This window comes from Camelus bactrianus, chromosome 6 (assembly GCF_048773025.1).
Source record: "Camelus bactrianus isolate YW-2024 breed Bactrian camel chromosome 6, ASM4877302v1, whole genome shotgun sequence".
NCBI classification, from domain to species: Eukaryota; Metazoa; Chordata; class Mammalia; order Artiodactyla; family Camelidae; genus Camelus; species Camelus bactrianus.
In genome coordinates, this window is record NC_133544.1 from 57,280,031 (window position 1) to 57,302,683 (window position 22,653).

The window sequence follows — 22,653 nt, forward strand, 5'->3', positions numbered from 1 at the left end:
TAATAGTCACTAGCAGTTTTATTGCTTAGTCAAAGTACAGTTTTTCTTCTTGCAGTTCTGCTATTTGAAAGATGTGCTTTTCATTAAAGCTAAATGTTTAAAGTACAAGTGGTAAGTAAAAATTTACCAACTTAAGATTTTTTCAATATGTGGATGACTTTTAGAGTATAATCCAAGTATATCAATACACATATAAAAAGATATAAATAGAAAAATACCAGGCAGTCTTGCTATGTTGTTCAGTGTAATATTTGTTATAAGTTATTATGAAAATACACTACAAGAGGCTTGATACCTATTTCATCTGTAATAACTTTTTAGCCTATTAAATAACATCTATATTGTTGATTGGTTTTAAGATAATATCTACTTGGGTCAAAATATTTACATTTGAACTAAGTTAAAGAACTGTTTTCTATTTGTTTCACTTTCCTTATATGTTTAACACAGAATTAGAGAAGGAATGTTGCTTTTGGTCTAAATAACAGATTCTTTAATTGAGCTATAGAATTTACATATCTGTACATTTAATATGCATGTTAGAATAGAACTCTTAACATTTTAATCTACAATATCTCCTCTTTCCTGAGTTTCTAAGAGTCATGATTTTGAAGCCTCAGCAGAGTGTTTTGAATAAGTCTAAATTGTACTTAGAAAGATAAGAGCTTTAAATGAATGCTTATTTGTTTACATTTGTTGGCATCTTTAATAGTTTTGTATGTGATCTTAATATGCTATATAGTATTTCAGTATTACTAGGATACAACTTATATATTATATCCCCTTGCACTTTTTTTTCAGTGTCAAAATGTCACCATTATTGCTGGGATTCTAAGAAATCTCTACAGATGCCTCTGATGACATCGGAAACAATTGGTTCTAATCCTGTGAACTCTCTTGTGAAGAAAGCATGTGACTCCTTTGGTTTAGAGGCCATATCTTTCAGGTCATCCAGAGGTGCCCAAGCCACGCCAACAGAGAAGATGGTGATACCTACAATGCAAGTATTTTTAAGTGAATTAAAACTAAGTTCCAGCTTATGTATAAAATGACATGTGTATGTTTTTAATACATCAGTGCATAGTTTCAGACAAAACTGCCTTGTAATGCCTGAAGTACTAAATACCCTGTAACAAATTGTTAGGTAGGTTTTAACATTCACTGTGATGAAAATGGCTAAACAGTTTGGTCAAAACAAAACCAGAGTTTTGCCATCAGTGTAATTTACCACATTAACAGATAAATCATATGATTCCTGAAAGAAAAAATATTTGAGAAAGTTCAACTTCCATTCATGATAGAACACAGTAAGCTAGAAACAGAAGGAAACGTTCTTACCCTGATAATAATACCTAAAAGCAAACAAATGAATAAACCCTTAGCAACCATACTTAGTAAAATGGTGAAAACTTCCCCTCTGAGTTTGGCATGAGAAACGACTGCCTGCTATCATCACTTCAATTAACCGTTATACTGCAGTCATAGCCAGTATAATAGAGCAAGAAAGAATGACACAAAAGATGGGAACATAAATGGTGAAAGTTTTCTAAGGCTGTTGCATTGTCTGGGGAATGATGACTAGTCCTCTGTGAATGATAAATGTTTCTTCTATTTCAATCTTTATGTTACATTGGCAAACTGACCAATAGAAATTGTTAGTCTTTAATCCCCAAGCAAAAGTCTTGTGGTGATTAAAAAAAAAAAAAGACAAAAGTCTGAAGCTGGAATAATTTGGGGGGGGGGGGCTGGTAATTAGGTTTCTTTATTTTTAGTGGAGGTACTGGGGATTGAACCCAGGACCTCGTGCATGCTAAGCACACACTCCTACCACTGAGCTATACCCTCCCCACTGGGATAATTTTTTATTATTGGATAGATAAGCATCCATCTGCATTCCCTGACCCACTAGAAGGCTTTTACTCCAGCTGTACATTTTGATTAGGGTGATATTACATTGATTTCATCACCTCAATCCCAATTGTAGACGCAGTGGTTTAGCAGATTCTGAGTGTAGATGAAACCCCCCATAAAGTTTTTAGAGTTTCTGAAATAGCTACCTCCCTCCTATCCAAAGCTTCATCCTCCTCCTCATCGTAGACAGTACTTAGTGGTGAATACTTAAGATATAAATAAAGCAGGTTTAGATGATGTAAAAGCTAATTGAAACAATATCTGATCTATCACCACTTGCCAGTCCTCCCCTCTCCATGGCAAAGTTGTCAAACAAATTTCTCCACCTCAGTTTTTTCCACTTTTAATTCTGCATTCAAGCTCAGATTGTCTAGCTCAGGCCCAGTATATAATTACAGTTAACAAACAAATCAGCTGTGACCTAGCCCTGAAAGCCTAGCCTATTTTTTGGCTTTTGTTAACTTTCACTTCACTATCACTAAAGGATAATTTTCATGAAAATAGTGTGGCCCAGCCTCCTGAAATTCAATTAATCATACAGGGAAAATATATTTGAATTTATTTAGTTCACTTTATTTAGCCTGAATCCAATCCTGTTAAGCATAAAGTCAGTAAGCTACACTTCAAAGGAGTATGATAGCAAACAGGTCTATCAACATAAGTTAGTTGCTGAGGTATACATTAAGTCAAATGTATAAAAATAAACCAGTGTATAGCTTAAACTGCATGTATCTGTTCTCTGACCTACTTAATAAAAACAGTGTTCCATCAATATCTATAAAAGTCCATAAATGCATTAGCATAGGTGGTAATGAGTGTATAAAAGGAAAAGTTAATTCATTAGAAATTAAGTAGGGAAAAGGAAGTACAGAAGAGTATAGAAAAATATAAGGTTGTTCATCCCCTACTCCCAAGTTAGCATTTTTGTTTTTTCAAATATTGGACTCCCAACCACTCAGTTTTATTCCAGGGAGGGGAACCTCAGCTCTTTGGGGCCTATATGATCTTAGCAACACACATGCTAATGTCTTCAAAAACTAGAGGCCTTTGCCAAAATAAACATTAAAGTTGGGTTAGAGAGAGAAAACTTTTTTATACCCTTTTATTGGTGTTTCATTATCTCAAGGGGAAAAAAGACACTAAAAAGGAAATTTAGATGGAATAGGATTAATGTATTTATTGGTGATCTTAGAAAACTCATGCAAGACTGAAAACTACTGGAAAAAAAAAAGTTAGGATAAATCATCAAATAGCAGAGTCATAGTAAATTATAATAATCTGTAATTTTGGAGGTATAAACTCCAAGTTTGAGCCAAACATGAACACCTGTAACATATTTCCTTGACACATGACATGGTTCTCGTGACAGTTCTCCCAAAAATAGTTATTAGGAGTATGGATTCAGCCAAACTGCATGGGTCTGAATACTGGCCTCACAAGGTTACTCGCTGTGTGATTTGGGGGAAGGTGGTTTCCTTATCTGTAGAATGAGATTAGTAGGGCTGCTTTGACAGTTAAATCAGTGAATATTGGGTAAAGCTCTTAAAACAGTAACTGCCACACTATAGGTGTTTGTTCAGTAAAATAAATACATAAGTTTATATTTACTCCTAAAATTCACTGACCCCTCTTCAGTTCCCTTTCCAGACGAAAGACAAGGACCTTACCTGCATCGTGTGCAGCAGCGGCAGGGCCTCGAACATCATCATAGGACTGCCCGTCTGTGACAATTACTAGGAAGTTCTTGTTGGGGCTGTCCCTCACGGGGCCAAACACATTTCTGACAGTAAAGGAAATGGCATCACCAGTAGCTGTCCCACCACTCATATAGCGGATGTTTCTGATAACCGCTAGGACGTTCTCTTTGGTGGTATAGTCAGTGAAACCGAACTCCATGTGCTGATCGTAGGTGAACTGTACGGCAGCTATCTTGGCACCAATGTCTGAGATTTCAAAAGTCTTAGCTATGTTGGAAACAAATTCAAGCATGAGGCGGAAATTACTGTCCCCAACACTACTGGAGCCATCAATTAGAAAGGCAATGTTCACTGAGTTGTAACAGGTCTTGCTGCACATCATTTGCTCATGAGAGCAGAGCTTCTGTACCAAAGGCTTTACATACTTTGTGGTGCCAAACCAGTTGGGCATGTGGTAAGAGAAGAAGCCGTTACTCCGACAGACAGCCTAATGGAGGCAACACAAAGAAGACATCCAAAGAATCAAAAGTTTCTTTAAAATTGTGAAAACATTAAATCTTGAATATTCAAAGTTAATCCAGAGAGAGGCCAGTTAGCACTATGCCTTGAGGTCCAAAACTGAATCACTACCAAAAGACGACACCTCTCACCTCCTTACCTTGTCAATAAACGCAACATCCTGAACCATCCCCAGTTCCTCAGGGATAGGCTTAGCCACAGAGACTATAAATACATTGACACCAAACTCTCTGGCCACAATGCCTGCTTCCTCGATGTCATCAGAAGGCCAGCCATCAATAAATACCACCACCACTTTGGGAATCCCTTTCCTCACTCCAGCATCAGTTGTGAAGAATTTCTGGGCAGTATGCTTCAGGGCTTTTCCTAGGTTTGAAAAAGAAGCAAACTACAACAGCACTACTGCTCAAAAGACATTTTTATTTCCCTGTACCAACTTGATGCATCCAAGTTTAAGAATTTAACTTATGTAGAACAAAGTTCTTTAACAGATGCATCAGATGGGAAAGTGTAATTATCCATCGGGCCTATTTTTTGCCTTTCAACCCACATTACTTCCCCCATCACCTCCCAGAAACATTTCCTTTCCTTACATCAGTCACCAGTCAGAAACATGAAACTGACTCCCACATCTGTACCTGTGCTATCCAGCCCCTTAGTGACTGCTTAGTACCTCTAAGGACTCAGAACAAGAAATCTCCCTTCAGAAGTTCCAGAGACCTACTCTAGTTCTTTCTGCCACATCTGCTATCATTAGTGGAGTCTTGATCTTTGCCTCTTTTAAACATTCTAAATAGGTACTTCTCTAAAGTGGCATCTGCCCTGTCCAATATGAGGATTTTAAGTCACAATGTTTTATTTTTTTTTAAGATAAGCAATATCAATAAACCCTTTGGTACATTTTCTATTGTCAATCAAATATCTCAGATAATCAAATACAGACCTAACCAAGATCAGTGCCAGGAGGAAGAGTTTCACATATGCTTGTATAAACTAGCATAATACTATCTTACATGTCTGATCATTCATAACTCACTCTGTGTCACATCCCAGGTGCCAAAGTCTACTTACCTGTATTGGAATTACCCCCTCTGAAACCTACTTCCTTTATGGCGAACAAAACATCTTTGGCTGATGTAAAGTTTTTCAAGTAAAATTCTATTTTGGGATGTTCACTAAAGTAAAAAAAAGAAAAAAGGTTATCCAGAGAGAATTGCAAAGGCAAAACAAACAAGCAACATTACATACCTCAAAAAAAAAAGGTCTTTAAATTGAACAACACCTAAGCTGCTTTCTTAATCCTACAGCATACAGCCAATTAAGGTATAGCATCCTTACTTGAATTTTTAGAAATGTAACAAAAATAACTGCTACCTTGAGGGTTTATTATATTATGGGTAATATGCTAAATACATACTACACGTGTAATCCCATTTCATCGTAACTCTACAGGTAGAAATTATTAGCCCTGTCATATAAATGAAGAAACTGAGGCCTAGAACACTTAGGTAATTTGCCTGACAAAACCACATTTTAAATTCTGGTTTGTCTGGCTCTTAAACTATATAGAGCACTTGAAACCAGGCTTGGCTCAAGGCACTAGGCTTAATGGAAATCTGCAGTTGGGCACCAGATAGTTGGAAGGCAGCTGGGTGTGAGGCCAGGTCTGCTCCAGTGGAGGACCTTGGAAGCCCTGAATAGTCTGTCTATTAATCCAGGTCCCTGGGCAGAAGAGGCAATTTCAGTGACACTAAGGCCAGCATTTTTTTAAAAGAGAAAACGTATAAGGAAACAAATTATAAAGTATTACAACATTGAAATTTTCTTGCAGTAAATGATTTTGACATTTGCCAACCTTACAATTATGTGTAAGAGATTTGGGACTTTCCACATTTAATAGTAAAAGAATTTCAACTACTCTGTGTTCATTAGAGACCACGTGGAGTAAAACAGTTAAAGTACAATTTGTTGTGTTTAGTTTTTAGATAAGTGAAAATTTCATAAGTGCAAAATTTTAAGATCCTAGCATTATCAATTGCCATTAAGTCAGGATTTGTGAGGGACAAGTATAGCACTGATTATATTTCTGCATACCTTGTGTAATATTGGGTCACAAAATCAGATTTCATGGGTTGATAACCTTTTCACTTTTATGGTCACTCTTCAACTATCCAAATTATGATTTATGACATTTAATCTTATTTTGGCATCCTTAATGAGATATTCTCCTATTCTACTTAAACTCCTGGTTATAGTTTATCTATTCTAATGTTCCTCCTAAAACAGAAAAACTGTAAGCCAGGAAGTTTATAGAGAAGCTAGTCTTTGTATGAATCTACAAGGTAGTGTAGCTTTCATCTTGAAAAAGAATTGGATACAAATAGCAAACAAAAAATATTAGAAGAAAAATATTGAAGGGAATTTGCCCTATGAGATGTTAAAATGTTAAAGAAAGCTACAATAATCAAAGTACAGAAAAGATGTAAGAATTAGTATATGGATCAAAGAAACAGATTTGTCTAAACTTATAAATCACAAATCAATGGAGTAAGAAGCTCTTTTTTTTTTTAAGGTGTGGGACAGATGATTAAATTATGTATGAAACAACAAAGTTAAAAATTCTCACACTCCAAAAATTTCTGTCTAAATTAAGAACCAATTGTAAAAAATAACAAGTGAAATGTAGATTAATATTTGTAATACTACTGGTGACACTCATACACTGCTGATAGCAGTTTAAACTGGATCAGATTTCTGGAAAGCAATTTAGCTGTTTAGATCAGAAGTCTTAAAAATGTCAGAACCCTTTGACACTGATAGGAATCTAGCCCAATAGACTAATCAGAGGTGGCATAAGGGTGGCATAAGGATGTTCATCACAGTGTAATGGTGAAAAAATAAAATGGTTAAATAAATCATGCTAAGGAACATTATCAAACATCATTTTTGAAACACCATTTTCTGAAGAATATTTGTGGTATGGTAAAATGCTCAAAATACTAAGGGATTAAAAACCCAGGATATAAGACATTTTTATAGTTTGAGCTTTGGAAAAAGAAATACATAATAGTCAAATATTTTCTTAATACTGAAAGGAAATAAAATATCTTACAGCAATCATCTCTGAGGGGTATATTTGGGAAATTTGTTTTCTTTGTGTTTTATATGTTTTCCAATCTTTCTATAACGTGCATATTATAATCTTTTAAAAGACATCAATACATATTATTAAATGAATAAAAGGTTAAGCTTCAGATCTCCAGTTATGGACTATGGAAAGAGCTAAAAAGAATAACGACAGAATAGGGGGTAGGAATAACCATCACTGCTTCCTCTTGCAGCAAAGAGGAATTAGGAATTGAACAGAGTAGATGTGCAGAGGTAATCTGTATGAGCAACAAGGCTTTTAGCCTACCTTCTGGTTCTCAAATAGATAGCATGTAATTCTCTAAATCCTTTCATTCCAAAAAGGAAACACTTCCACTACCCAGTCTGCTCAGGCAGTCTTAAATTCTGACTTTCCAGTTTGGAAATCCAGATTGTCCACAACTCAATATGTTTATATTTAAGTGAAATGAATGTACCTACTAAAAGAAGTGATCATTTGTCATCATTTGAAATATCATTCAAGTCTCCTCCCATTTTAACAAGATTGGTACCTGGCTTGAACAAGGCCCACGTGCGGCCCTTCTGTTCCAATTCCCAACATTAGGGCCACTTTCCCAACAAAATTCTTCTGTAGATTAAATCGGCGTTGCCCAATATTAAAACTTCCATCGATCAGAAATGCAATGTCTGCTTTACAGTCTGTGAACATCCAAATAAGTTCTCCCATTAGCAGTTTCAGGAGGAGGGAGGGAAGAGCTATATTCAATATCTTATAATGAACCATAGTGGAAAAGAATATGAAAAAGAATATATATATATGTGTGTGTGTGTATAGCTGAATCACTTTGCTGTACACCAGAAGCTAACACAATATTGTAAATCAACCATACTTCAATTTAAAAAAAATTAAATAAAAATAAAGAGGAGACAAGGGGAGAAAGAAAATGTTATATTCCCAAATGGATGTCCAGACTCTCACCCTTATTGCCAGTTTTCTTCTCTGGTGTTTTCTTTAGTCGTTTACCTGAAACAAAAGAAGCACTTGGCATTAGCAAAAGCAAGACAGTTTCATACAAGAAATTCACATGGGGAAAAGCTCATGAGTGTCATTCTTGAAAAGACTTAAAAAAAATTAATTTCCTCATGATTTTCTGGACTGACGAAGCAATGCCCCAACAAAGAAACAAGTCAAGACTGTAGTAGGCCTACATATTTAATACACCTCCAATCCAGGACTTTCATATCCCAAACCCACAGTTGAAGCAGGATTGGAAACTCAGAGTTAGATTCTAATGTTCTCAATTTCTTTAACTTTAAAATTGTCATAGTCTTAAAAAGGAAGATCCCTGGCTATTTCTAATATAGACATGCATTAATTCCTTTGATTTATATGACAAATGGAAGTAGGGGTTCCAGGTAATTTTACTTAGACCAGGTTCTAAACATGATTTATCAAATCAAGGGGAAATGGCAGGACTTCAAGAGAATGTTTGGTAGCAGAGCTTATCTTTGAAAATAGAATAAGGAATCTGAAATATGAAGTTGAATGTTTCCCTATGTAATATACCAGTAAACTTAAGACAGTTGCTTTGTGTTTAACATCAATATTTTTAAAAAGGAAAGCTTCTGTCAATAACACATTTATTTGTAACTTCCTAAATCTGTGTCAAGCAGCTAGGAGATAGGTTCCATATTTCATACCTGTTGCTGGACGTGCTGTGGATGCTGCTTGTCCTGTAGCTTCCTGGGAACCACTTTTGCCTTCTGTTAAAATAAAGAGAAGACTATTTTTTCCTCTCCTGTTTTTACCATCAAAGCATAATGAATCTAATTTAGGGTTCTATAGGATGATAAATGTAATAGAGTGATGGCAATTAGATGAGTATTTGCTGCATGCTAGTTTTAAAACCTTTATTTTTTTTAATGGAGGTACTGGGGATTGAACCCAGAACCTCGCACATGCTAAGCACGCACTCTACCACTGAGCTATACCCTCCCTGCTACTGCATGCTAGTTTTGAAGGACCAAAATGGATTCTTATCTATCATATTTTTAAAAGATCACCCAAAAGTGAATTCACTCTCATTCACTTGTTTTTTGATTTAGGGTACTTGGTAAATGTCAGGGCATTCTGGTTGCAGGCAATTCAAGTTTCTAGTGCCATCTTCTTACAGCAAGATTATTCCTCCCCCGATTCCACCAAATTTGGCTTCAGTGTGTCCTTGACTCTTGGGATCCCCTGACTCTAACCCATAGTTGACCCTTTCAGTCTTGATCACAGGTTTTTCCATCAGAGTCAAACAGATTGCACTGAGAAAAGGAGAAAACTTTTTTGAGGTTGGGGAGACAATATTTACACAAAAGTAAGAACAATTTAATTGTACCTACTTGTCACTGTGAAAGAAGCGGACCATCTGGAAAGCGTCTGAGACTGGATGCCATTGGCAACTACTGAGGAATAGTTTTCTCGACCTGGTAGGCTATAGATACGCACAGGTCCCCCCGACTTGCTGATTACCCCCCTGCAATGCAAGAACAATAGCTAAGATCCTATCAACACCTTTTCAGTGGCATCTGACTTGACTTATACCGCCATGTTGCATCTAATACTCTGATTAATCAAGAAAATAGTTCAGCAGGGAAGAATAGTTCACCACCTAAGGATGCTGCCAAACTTTTAAGAAACTTGCTCACACGGGTATAAAATCTGCCCAGGGAAATGGTTTTGTGCTGTCAAACTTCTTAAGTGTTAATAAGGACACACTTGCAGTATTTTGTTTCCTGTCGCTCAGATAATCAGAGTTAAGAGTGCCAAACAATTTTCTTAGTTTTCTAAAATACCTTAAATACATGTCCTTAGACTTGATTTAAAAAAAAAAAAAGTGTCATATTGGCCATTCTCTCGCATGATAGCAGAGTGGTGATGAATATGGGCCCTGGAGGCAGACCTGGGTTTTCAGACCCAGCTCTGGCTCTTGCTAACCACGGTGGCCTTGGGTAAGATACTTGACAACTCTGTGAATTCAGTTTCCTCATCTGTAAAATGGGGTAAAATTGTACCTACCTTGTACAGCTGTGGAGTTGTGGAAGTTAAAATAATGGCTGTCATATAGTAAAAACTCAGAAATATATTACAAGATTAGGAATGCTTTAGAATCACAGGAATCTAGCTACCAAGAAATAATGCAATTTGCTTTCAGTCAGAAGGCTTCCCTTTTGTAGTTGGTGTTTCAAGAATATCCGGGAAAATCTTTAAAATGTGTCCATCTTTTTACGGCCAAAATAGGCACCGAAAGAAAGAAAAGGGCAGGGTGGGAGGTGTCCTGGTGGCTAAAGAGGGAAAAGAAATAATCACACTTGCAGTGCCCTCCTCTTGGCAGGTCTGGGCTTACCTGTGGATAGCAGCACCACAAATGCTTGATACAGAAGCATAGACTATGTTCCCAAACACGGAGAATTCCTCCAGAGAGCAGCCCCCTGGGCAGAGGACATCTGCTTTCTCTTTCCTAATGTCCAGGCCTCTGGTAAAGCATGTGATAGCAATGGGAACTGAAGAGAAAGGACAGAATGTAATAACCATTCTTAGGACTTTTAGGGGAGTGCTGGTGGGGGAACTAAGATATGAGATTGAAATTTTACTTCCCTAATTTCTACACTTCTTGTTAAGAATATTGACTTAGGTACCATTTCACACCATTCCACATTTTAGCAAGCAAAAATCAGTTTTCCAATTTAGTCCTCAGACACTATAGAGTCTAAAGGGAGAATTTTCTTAGTTCTTACCAATTTACAAATATATAACTGGAAATATAACAGAACTCAAAAATAACCTTAGTCATTGATCACTTACCAATTTATTCTAGAAATATTTTTAAAAATCTCAACTCTGATTACAACTGTGTACATAGTTGACTGAGGTGAAGATATTAAATCTGGGTTGAACCTCTGAGGAACATTTTCATAGACACATGCACAATCTAAGTCATCCTTTGCTTCTGAGAACCATTTATATCAGTTTTCTTTCAAATGTAGTGCCTTAAAATTATATGCTAATTTAAGCAAACCAGTAAAGATGCTTCACTTTATAGAAGGTCATTAAGCTCAATCACTCATTTTACAGATGGAGTAATTAAAGCCATGGGGTTAATTTGCCCAAGGTCACACAGTCCAAGGAAAATTCTACAGCTCCTGCAGGACAGGAAACAGAAAAGTTAGTCCCTTCAGAATGGAGCATTTCAATCTGAACTGAATTTCTTATTTTTGCTCCAGATCTGTCCAGAGAGATATACCAGGCAGAGAATGCATTTTTAGACAGCACTATTAATACTCTCAAGTTTTACATGATCAACCTGTCTAATCATCAGTATTTTACTACAAAAGACGTTAGAGACAAGTCCTTGGCAACATGTAACAATATAACTTAGTACAACATATTAATTCATCAATATACTGTAAATATTAAATTGAGGATAGTGTTACTAAATACCATTCTCCAAACACTGGAAATTGTGGTTATCCAAACCCTTTTGAAACAGATGTTAATAATTAAAAAAATTTTTTTCCAAGACAGAGTAATGCTGTCTGGTGGTATTGCCCAACTGAGTAGTCTGCCTCTAACAAGGACCCTCTTCTTGAGAGCCCTCTGTATTGAGCTGTAACCTGGACTGGACACGTTCGTGGAAGGGAAGACACCATGCCTGGTACAAGGCTGATTCTTTAGCTCTGAAACACTCTAGATGGATGGGCAAGTTAAAATCCTTACCCAAAACAGTAGCCTCATACCTATGAGCTTCATACCTGTTAGCAAACAGCCTTAATCCTGCCTCCCATGTTCGGAAGCATCAGAGGCTCTGACTTTAGCTGTCAACACTGACTTTGGTGTGTGTGCCTGGTGAGTGGGTGGCGCTGAATACAGCCCGCTGCAATACTTACCTTCATTTCTCCTTTCAAGGAAAATCAAGGATAGATTTTGTAAAAAGAGTTTGGTTTTTATACTGTAGAAAACACAACGAACCACACACCCGTTAGTAGACTTCTATATGTGGAACAAACTCTTTTTAGACTCTCTCGAATATGAAATGAGCCCATAAATGCTGCTTTTTAAAATAGGGGCCGTTCCTAGTAACCGCTAGGGAGTCAAACAAGATGGGACAACGACGTAAGCCTCTCTCACCCGGAAACCTCTGTTTCTGTCTCTGTTCCGACAGTCTGAAGGCTTCTCCCTGACCCCAAATGCCGCAGAACACCTGGGACTAGTGTGCCTTTTGGTCGGTTTCAACGAATGCCGGCTGCCTTGACCTTCTGATGCCGCTACTGCGGGGAGGGGAGGCTCACCCAGATACGGGTGTGGATGGGAGGAGGATTCCTTTTCCGCACCTTGAGATGAACGTGCCCTTTGGACCCCAAGGGCACCCTCGCGAGGGAGAAATGGGTAAGCGGGAGTAGATGGGCTGTAGGTATGAACGCGGTGCACCAGGCAGCACTCGAACCTTCGCGCGCTACAGCTCCGGCCCCCCGCCAAGGCCAAGGGCTCCATCTGAGCGCGTTTCTAAGGGCTGGCCCCCAGCCCCTCCCACCACCCGGACCAAGATCTGCCCTCCTACCCGGGAACCCGCCACTCACCGGCTCCTTCGCTGCCCGCGGGCTCTGTTAGCAGCAGCAGACAGACACCTGCGAAGAGAGGACAGCGCGAGGGCTGGCCCCAGCCTCCATCCCGCTTGGTGCGAGGGGAAGGGGACAGTGAGGGGCGCGTACCCACCGAGGCAGAGAACCAGGATCCAGGAGGCAGACATGGTAGCCAAGGGGATGCTCGGACCTGGGAGAGAGGGAGAATGAGGGAAGCTCCCTAGGAAAGGAGACCCCTACGTCCCCACCTCACGGCGTCCGCCGGCCCCTCAGGGATCCCGCACACCCCTCAGAAACCCAGACGCTGCCGAGGGAAGGGCGGGGACCACGGGGCCGCTTTCCCGGAGCTCGCGCCCCTCTCGATCTGGAGGCCACGCTCCGGCTGCAAATCGAGCCAAACCCAGAGTCAGTTGTGCAACCCCGGGCCAGGGTAGAGGTTGCACGATGAAGACAGACAAGCTGGGAGCGGCAAAGGGGAGACACGGATAGGCAGGCATCAGGATCCCGCACGCCCGCGCCGGACGCCTGAGGCTCTGCACCTGAGTCGGATCCGCCCGGCTGCGCCCGAGTGCTGAAAGCGCCGCTCCCGCCGCGGCTATAAAGGCTGGGCGGCGCGCATGAGCACTGTGCGGGGGGCGCGCGGGGAGGGGGCTGGGAGAGTGTCTCCCGGGGCCGGGCGGCGGCCGTCCGGCTCCGCCCCCACCCCCTCCTCACGCCGGGCTGAGGCCTCGTGGAGGCACCACCCCCGCGGCGAGCGGCTCGACCACCTGGACGCCGATTCTGTCCCCGGGGGTGGCGCCAAGGCCCGGGGCGGAGGCCGGGGGACCTCGCCAGACCCGGGGTTAGGGGCGTCGGGACGAGTGTGGGACGGCGCTGGGCCGTGCCTGGGGCCGCGCGCGGGGCGAGACCCGAGCCCAAGGCGCAGGGCACGCGGGCTGGACCGCGCTCCAGCCGGGAGGTTGCCCGACGTGCGCCGGCCATTCCAGACCCCACGAGGGAGCGGGCCTCACCCCAGCTGGGGAGCGGTGGTCCCCCATGCACAGTCCCCCGGCGGGAGCTGCGCCCCTCGTCGCGGACGGGGGCTCTGCCTGAGCTGAGGCGGCTGAGGGAGCGCGGTGTCGCCGTGGCGCAGAGAGGCCCCAGGAGAGCTACCAGGTACACGCGGCCGCGGAACAAACTTCCCAACTTCGTGCTCCCGTTGAAACAGAGTTCCTACTTCTAAAGTCAAGCCAACCTGGATTTGATAAACGCATGCCCCGTATGGTTAGGAACCCCATCAACGGATTGGTTATTCTTTGGACCTTAGGGATCCAGCCTCCCGACTTCGTTTCTGCGGAAGTCGGATTTTCCCTGGCTGCTCCATTTACTGCCATGGGTAGGACCACGCTTGGGAGGTGACAACTTACATTAACCTTCTCTAATAGATCAGGAAGGATTTACATTTGATTGCCTTTCGAATTCCCAGATCTGGTGTCTGTGGTGATTGTACAAATCTGATTTGGCAATGTGCTCTCGGATCCTCTCTCACCCTGATAACTTTATCCATGTGGAAATGGAAACGCAGAATTCATGGGGAGTAAACGTGACAAACAAATGACCTGCATGGCCTCTGCGGAACCACCCCCAGACTCAGGAGAGATGGCAGCATATCGCTTTTTTCAGACAGTTTTATTATTCCGAAGAATAGGATTTTTTTTAGGTCTGAAGAATAACCAATCATTTATGTACCGTAAAAATCTAGCCCTTTTAAGTGATTTCCACGGTTTTTTAGTGCGTTTAAAGAGCTATATAACCATCACCACAATCCACTTTTAGGACATTTCCAGCTCCCCCACAAGGATCCCTTCTGACTTGTCAAGCAGTCCCCTTTCTCAACCTCAGCCCTAGGCAAGACCAAACTATTTTCCTGTCTCTAAAGGTTTACCTTTATGGATATTTCATATAAGTGGAATAATAACTTTTCCTAAGCATAGTTTTTTTGAGTTTCATTCATGATGTAGTGTGTATGAGTACTTTCTTCCTCTTTATTGCTGAATAGCATTTCCATGTGTTTTATGTTAGGACGCAAACATACCATCACCACCTGGAAGCCAAATATTGCGATGGTCTTGCAAGTATCCTTCCTATATGGAATGAGTCAGTCCTGTATCAGGCAACAGGAGAGTGTTGATTTCTTTCCCTTTACTACCTGAATGTCTGTTGGAGAGAAAGAGACCAAAAACATTTGTAGACTAGGTTTTTGATTCTTATTTTCATGGCTTCCTTAATGATTTAATCTCATGCATGGCAGAGAGAGTTACCCTTTTCTTAGAAACCCAGTGATCTAGCCACTGCCCCTGATGTTTTCCTTGGGAGAAATTTTAACCCTTCAGGATGATTAAAGCTGTCTTTTTCGTTATCATTTGTTGAGTGTCCTTAGTCAGATTTGATAACATCTTCCAATTAGATGGGGCAAATTGTCATGATGCTGTATAATTAGGGAGAGTTCACATCCTGGAAAGAAAGGCTACCACTCCACAGCTCAGCTGGCAGGGGCCCAAATGGCAAAAGGGTACATACTATTCAGAACTCCCGGAGGGTGCAGCCCTCCTGTGATGTAATTTTACTGAAGCATTTGGCAGTGTCAAAACTATGCAGCTATTTCCATGATTGACCCTGAGTTTGTGACTATTAAAAAATAAAGGAAATACCTCATAGAGTTTCATGGATTGTTTACCCAAAGATACATTTTAATTCTTTCGTTTTGGAACATTTAAGAGAAGTTAGTCTTTATTTTTCTATTTTGAAAGGCCAACCAAGGATGGTAGGGAAGGGGGGAATGATGTTTCTCATTCTCACTTAGTTTGTACCTCATGCTCAGTATAAGTATTTTGAGGAAAAAAATATCTGCACTTTAGAAGCAGCTGCTTCGGCTGTGGAAATATCTGAAGAAGAGAGGGAAAGTCAAAGCAGTCTGGGTACATTTGACTTAAAAAGACAAATTGTTTAAGTTGTAGTTTTGTATTCAGTTGGGTAACATTGCCCGGTATTGGACTGCTAGGATGCCTGGTTAGTTTATCCTGCTTTAATTAAGAGTATTTGATAATTCAAAATTTAGACTAACTCCCTGTAGACCAGTGGATTCCTAGCTGGGCTGCACAATGGAATCACCTGGGGAGCTTTAAAAAGTACTGAAGCTTGAGTCCTACCCTAGAGACTCTAATGTAATTGGTCTGGGCCAGGGCCAGGGCATTAGTTTTTAAAGCTCTCCAGGTGATTCTAATGTAATGCCCAGGGGGGTATAATTCTTAGGTCAATGTTAGAGGTTAAGCTAATAATTCTAATTTTTCATTCTTCTTTCATTATCTTCTCATTAAAATTCCACCTTAAATGTGTCTACTGTGTTCCCCTGATAAAACATGGAAGCATCTCCTGGCCTGATGGTTGTTTGAAAACAATCCTTAATAGAAAAGTTGAAAACTCAATTTCAAAAACAATTTCTCCTGAGCATACTGTCTGGTCACATATCTAACTTTGTGCAGAATGGGCTGGCATCATGAAGGGAGTGGGCTGCCTCTAAAACTGATACCGTCAGTGGCATCTTCAGGTGTCAGGATGCTGCTGACAGCCCTAAAAGTTTCTCAAGAATAGCATGGTTCTCTAAGTGGATTTACCTCACTACCTACATGGATTTCATAGTTTATAGGTCCCCTCTCTTCTGTTTTTACCTGAGTGTGACTCTGGTGTTACTCTGAGATTTTTATGTTTTTGTTGTTGGTATTTTGTTTTTTATTTTTATTTTTTTTAAAGAAATGTCTGTCCTATTCCATGCTCTACACGGTTTAAGTTCCCCTGCAAACTGTTACTTAGCTAATGCAATACATAGTAACTTGGTTTTATTTTGGTTACAGTGATCTTAAAGTTAGTTTGTTTCCTTTTAGGAAGTGAACTGTTTACCGTGAATTAACTGTAAGTTTCTGGGATAGTTACAGAGGATAATCAGTTTGGAAGCTCCTATCACTTATGTTATTTGATCCACATGGATGTTTATTTTGTACCTAGAATTCCTGAGTCTTTTCCATTATTCACATGTAATACTAAGGATGTATGTACATCTAGCCTTTCAGTTTTTGATGATTCCTAGCAACAGAATAAATGTCCATAGCCTCTAAGAAGTAAATACTGAAAAGTCATTTCACAACATTGCAAACTGACTATACTTTAATAAAAAGAAATATTTTTAAAAAAGAAAAAATACTTTTCCAAGTTGCTAATCAGGCCCCAAGGAAATAAAAAAAAAAGAAAGTTGTTTCAGAGATAGCTCTCTAACCACTAGCAATCATTTTCTTTTTCTGGGCCTCAGTTTCCTTCAGTATAAAGTGAGGGAGATAGACCAAGTGATTGAGGGGACCTCCCCCTGGCTAAATTCTATGGTTTGGCAGATGTTCCCTAGGCATATATAGGATTTAAGGGCTGTGCTGTTTCCTGGGGTTTGGGAAACCTCAGGATACACTGGCTGTGCCAGCTGGCTTCTAGTGCCCATTCTTTCTTCTGCAAGATCTCTTTCTGTTCACCTCCCTCTGCTGAACCATGGCCTGGATCATGTTTGCCCCTTATTTAACAAGAAGCAATGGAGGTCACATTGCCACTGGAATGTCACTGGGACTTCCATCCTAAGGGAGGAAAGCTATGACAGGGAATGTAAATTAGTTCTACAAGGCCTAGCATACATCCCGTGCAAGCTTCTCAAGATCACGGGTATTTCTCTCTTTTGCTCATTGCTGCAACCCCAGTCTCCAGCGAAGTGTCAGCACATAGTAGGTACTCGAGAAATATTTGTTGAATGAATGAGTCAATCCCATTCTGTCTTGTTATTTACTACTTTTTTTTTTTTAACTTTTAACTTGAGAACAGTTTTAGGTTTACAGAAAAAACAGTAAGATAGTAGAATTTCTGTATACCCCACACCCAGTTTTCCCTGTTGTTAACATCTTACATTGGTATGATACAGTTGTCACAATTAATGAACCAATACTAATACATTAATATTAACTGAAGTCCACCCTTTACTTAGATTTCCTTAGTTCTTATGTAATGTCCCTTTTCTGTTCCAGGACCCTATCCTGAATACCACATTACATTTAGTTGGCATGTCTTCTAAGACTTCTCCTGACTGTGACACTTTCTCAAACTTTCCTTATTTTGATGACCTTGACAGTTTTGAAGTGTGCTGTTCAGGTATTTTGTACAATGTCCCTCAGTTTGGATTTGTCTGATATTTTTCTCATCATTAGACTGGTGTTATGTGTTTTAGGGAGGAAGACCATAGAGATGAAGTAACACATTACATCACATCAAGGTGTATACTATCAACATGACTCCACTGTTGATGCTGTACTCGGTCACCTGGCTGAGGTAGTGTTTGTCAGGTTTCTCCTCTGTAAAGTTGCTTTTTTTGTTCCTCCTTTCCATGTTGTCCTCTTTGGAAGGATGTCACTATGTGTTGCCCACACTGTAGTAGTGGGGAGTTATATTCAACCTCCTTTAGGGCAGAATAGCTGCATAAATTATTGGGAATTCTCCTGCAAGGGAGGTTTGTCTCTTCCCACCTGTTTATTTCTATACTGTTTGTTTTTTAGATGTGGCACTTCTCCAAAAGACTGTAAGTTCCTTGAAGGCAGACACTATTTCATGTGCTCCCCAGTATTCCCAATGACCTGCATGATGCTTTGGAGTACAGATCAGATGCCCAGTTACCAGTGTAAAGGATGGTCCATAGCTTCCAGCCCTGGGAATTTTCTGCTGGTGGCTTATCCTTCTTTCTCACTGCAAGATTTGGGCTAGGAAGTTGCATATTTGGCTCTCAGCAAAGGTGTAATCAAAATGCTGAAATAACAGTGATCCTGACACGGTGTCAAGCTCTTTATACATGTTCTCATAGAATCTTTGTACACACTTGCAAAATGGATGTCACTCTGATTTCATAAATGAAGACACTAATGTTCAGATTGATTAAAAGATATGTCCCAGATCACATAACTAGAGAGCAGAGACAGGGTTCAATTCTGGATCTCTAACCACCAGATTATACTGTGTTTTCCCTCATAATAACTAAATAATGCCATAAGGAAAGGTTTGAATAAATGCTAGAAGGTGAGGGAAATGACAAGGGCTATAAGAATATGGAAAAAAAAATCCTTCAGTGGATGTACCTGATCACATCTTCTAGGCATGTGTGGCCCTTGAGATCTGCTATAAAATTAGTATATCCTCAAGAAAGCAGTTAATTTGTAGGCATGACAAGGTAATTAGAAAATATTATATGCATTCCAAACCCAAATAAAACTGTTTCTGTTCATTAACATTCAGGTCAAATAATAATATTTCCATAAAATTTATTTCTAAAATAAATTTATATGGAGCAGAAGCCTAATGTGATTCAGTTAGCTTATGTGATAGATGGGCGTTAGTGCTGATCCCAAGCCCTTTTCTCCAGAGGTCCACTCTAGAGATGATGTTTATTATATACATACTGTAGGACTATTTCTTCTCCTCCCAGACCAGGAGATGTGATAGATTTGTGCTGTGGTGGTCAAATGATAGTGACAATAGTGGTTATTTGAAGTCTTTGATCCAGTATGCTTCGTTGGCCATTAAGATATGAAATGAAATATCTTGTACACATGGTTCTGGGGAGTTGTATGTTGAAAGTGTTGCTAAAATGTGAAGCTCACATAACATTTTCTGAAGCTGAATACAAAATATTTCCGAGTAATTATGTACAGCAAAGTCAAATTCCTTCAAAACACATTAATTTTAAAAAGGTGGGGCTTTAAAAAGGTGAGGAACGGCTCTTTGAACTATGGTATAGAGAAATTGAAGTATTTAATAAGGCTTAATTACATTTCCTATTTTTTCCATATTTACTGTTTTGCTACAATAGTATTTTCATGTTACAATTAAAACTGTTGAAGACATTTTCATATTTTGTCAAACCTAAGCTTCAAAAAATATAAAATATATTATTAATGTAATTTTAAATAAGAAAAACTATAAGATGCAGGCTGATTTCAGGGATATAGGTAAAAAGTATATCAATGACATGTTATTGTTACTACTAATTCTTAAGGATAAATTTTTATAATAAATTACTCATATTAAGATATTTAAACCATTTAAAAGGGAAGGGGGGACAAATTAAAAAAACAAAGTAGTAGTTAAATTTAGCTTTCAGTTTTTTTCTAGCCTGGAAGGCTAGAAAAAAAAAAAAAGGAAAATCATTATATTATTTATTATTGAATGATTAAAAGGATGTATCCCCCTTAAGAGACACACTTTCTTTCTGGAACTGAGTTATGAAAAGAATTTCTGATTTGGAAATACACACGAAGAGCTGTAGGCAGTGTAAAGGACATTGTCTTCAACAACAGTTTTAAAGAATACATAGAAACATTTTCATTTGACCATTCCTTCAGCCTTTGAAAGCAGAAATCGTGAGTGAAGATTTGTCCAATATCTTTAGAAATTTTTAAATGAAATTTATTTAAATTGTTTAACCAACATTTCACTCTAAGAACATCTGTGATAGAAGTGCTGTGCCAAGTGTGACAAATGTAGCAGTAAGATTTGCTGAGCTTTATATTACCCTGAAAAGCCACAATTACTTGAAATATAATTGATACTGAAAATCATGTTCATGGATAGCAGAAGAAAAGCATAAATTTCAGCTATTTCTAGACTGAGCTATTTGAGATCAATAGTTTTAAAAATTGTAATAGAAGCTGTTACGTGACCAAAGCTATGTGTTCAAATTATGCATTAGGCCCAAGAGTTGCACTTGGGGTTTTAGTTTTCTTCCTTTAAAGAAAAATTTGTTATGAAAAATTTCAAACATATGCAAAAAGCAGAAATGAACTCCTTTTTTTTCTATTATCCAGTTTGAACAATGATCAGTTTATGATTCTTTTTTCTCCTATGCCTTACCCTTGATTATTTTGAAGAACTCTCAGACGTTATAATCTTTTTAAAAATTTCTTATTTTATTGAGTTATAGTCTGTTTACAATGTTGTGTCAATTTCCAGTGTAGAGCACAAATTTTCAGTTATACGTGAACATACATATATTCATTGTCAGACGTTATAATCTTGAATCTCTAAAGATGTTTTTCCAAAATAAGAACTCTCTTTAAATATAATCAAATTAGTATTATCATACCTAAAAATTTATTCTCTAATATCATAGCCACTTAGGGTTTACATTGCTTCAATTTTCTTAGAAATTTTGTTTTTAAATGGATCATTTGCTGATGAAGATCAAAATAAGGTTTATACATTGTAGTTGTTTGATGTGTCTCAAGTCTCTTTTGATATTTAGGTTCTCTCTTTATCTTTCTTTTAAAATTTTCTTTCTTTATCTGTTTGCTTTTTATTGAAAAATCAGGTCGATTTCTGTAGCTCTCCTCATGGTCTGTATTTTGCTGATTGTATTTCCAGGGTGTCATTAAACATGTTCTGCTGTCCCCTATATTTCTTATAAAATTGGGAATTAGTATAAAGGCTTGATCAAATGAAGTAATTTTGTTGTTGTTGTGTGTGAAATACTTTATAGATGGCAGTTATACTTTGAAGCATCAGAGCTAAAATGTTTCCTTTTGGGAAGTTATCAGCCATTACTAATCATTGTCTTGATCCATTAATTTATTGGGGTTTACAAAATGGTGATATTCTTAATTTTAACATTCTTTCTTCATTTATTAGCTGGAGTACTTCTAAAAAGAGAATCCTCTCTCTCTCTGTTTTTTTTTTTTTTTTTTTTTTTTTACCCTGAGGTCCAGATCATACAGAAAAGGCAGGATAAATGCTCCATTTTTAACCTTTATTTATCAGTTCAAAATAAGAGATTGACAAGGGCTCGGAGGGAAGAGGTTTGGGGAGTTAGTGGGTAGAGTTTCAGCTTGGGAAGATGAAAGAGCTCTGGAGATGGATGGTGATGAGGGTTTCTCAACAATGTGAGGGTACTTAATGCCACTGAACTGTACACTTAAAAAACCGTTAAAATGGTAAATTTTATGTTATATGTATTTTACTGTAATAAAATTTTAAAAAATAGGTTGATTCCCTTACACCTTCCAAAGGTGACTGAGTTTGGTTTTATCTGTTTTGTTCTAAGTGTTTTTAAGAACTCATAGATTTTGGCATATTTGATGTGTTTCAGTCTGTTGTAGTTATTGTCCTTATTCATACTCAGATTGGTTCATTTTTGATCCACGCCTTTTCTAGTTTGCTCCTGAGTCCTTCTGACATTGACTCTAGCAGTCTTTTTTTTTTTTTTTAATCAAACATTTTGCTTGTATTTATTATGGACTCTAGTTTGCTTCCTTCCTCTCTGACATAAGATGTTCCAGGCTCATCATGGAAATTTCCTGCCTGAAACATGGAATTAGCTAGTTCACTTAGGAACTCTGGTTCTTTTTAATGGGAAATGGTATTTAGAGATTATAATCTGGGTGCTAATCGTGCTCATTGATACTGAGTTGGTCATTGTTTCTACGCCTTTTTTAGTGAACAGAACTAGGGATAATTTTTTTTCTATAAACTACATCATGGTTTCATGTGGGTACTTCCAATTCCAGCTTAAGACTATAGGGTGTTTACTTAAACTCATTTTACCTCTTTATTAAATAAGTTTTTCCAATAGACTTAAAATCTTAATTCTCCAGGAATATCAGCTGATAGCCTTGTGGGAATTCCTTTATAAGAGACTCTGTTTTTCTCTTGATGCCTTTAGAAATCTCTCTTTAACTTTTGCCATTTA

General features: G+C 38.8%; 1 protein-coding gene and 1 long non-coding RNA gene across 4 annotated transcripts in view; one reads left to right on the forward strand and one right to left on the reverse strand.

Moving 5' to 3' along the window:
- COCH (cochlin) lies at window positions 1–14,000 on the reverse strand. Of its 3 annotated transcripts, none has more exons than XM_045522671.2 (12): window positions 13,871–14,000; window positions 12,994–13,050; window positions 12,858–12,905; window positions 10,628–10,784; window positions 9,624–9,757; window positions 8,937–8,999; window positions 8,215–8,259; window positions 7,787–7,934; window positions 5,199–5,302; window positions 4,267–4,493; window positions 3,579–4,095; window positions 1–993 (listed from the first exon to the last, which is right to left on the reverse strand). In XM_045522671.2, the coding sequence occupies exons 2-12, from the start codon at window positions 13,025–13,027 to the stop codon at window positions 818–820; spliced, it is 1,653 nt and encodes a 550-aa protein (XP_045378627.1). In that variant the 5' UTR covers window positions 13,028–13,050; window positions 13,871–14,000; the 3' UTR covers window positions 1–817. The 3 variants fall into 3 exon arrangements, with proteins under 3 accessions (XP_045378627.1, XP_010961319.2, XP_045378626.1); XM_010963017.3 differs by lacking the exon at window positions 13,871–14,000 and adding an exon at window positions 13,400–13,861; XM_045522670.2 differs by lacking the exon at window positions 13,871–14,000 and adding an exon at window positions 13,147–13,326.
- Window positions 13,875–22,653, forward strand: part of LOC123619144 (uncharacterized) — a 107,639-nt gene continuing 98,860 nt past the window's right edge. The window contains exon 1 of the long non-coding RNA XR_006727690.2: window positions 13,875–14,015. This is a non-coding gene — a long non-coding RNA (uncharacterized LOC123619144). The remainder of the gene's footprint in view (window positions 14,016–22,653) is intronic.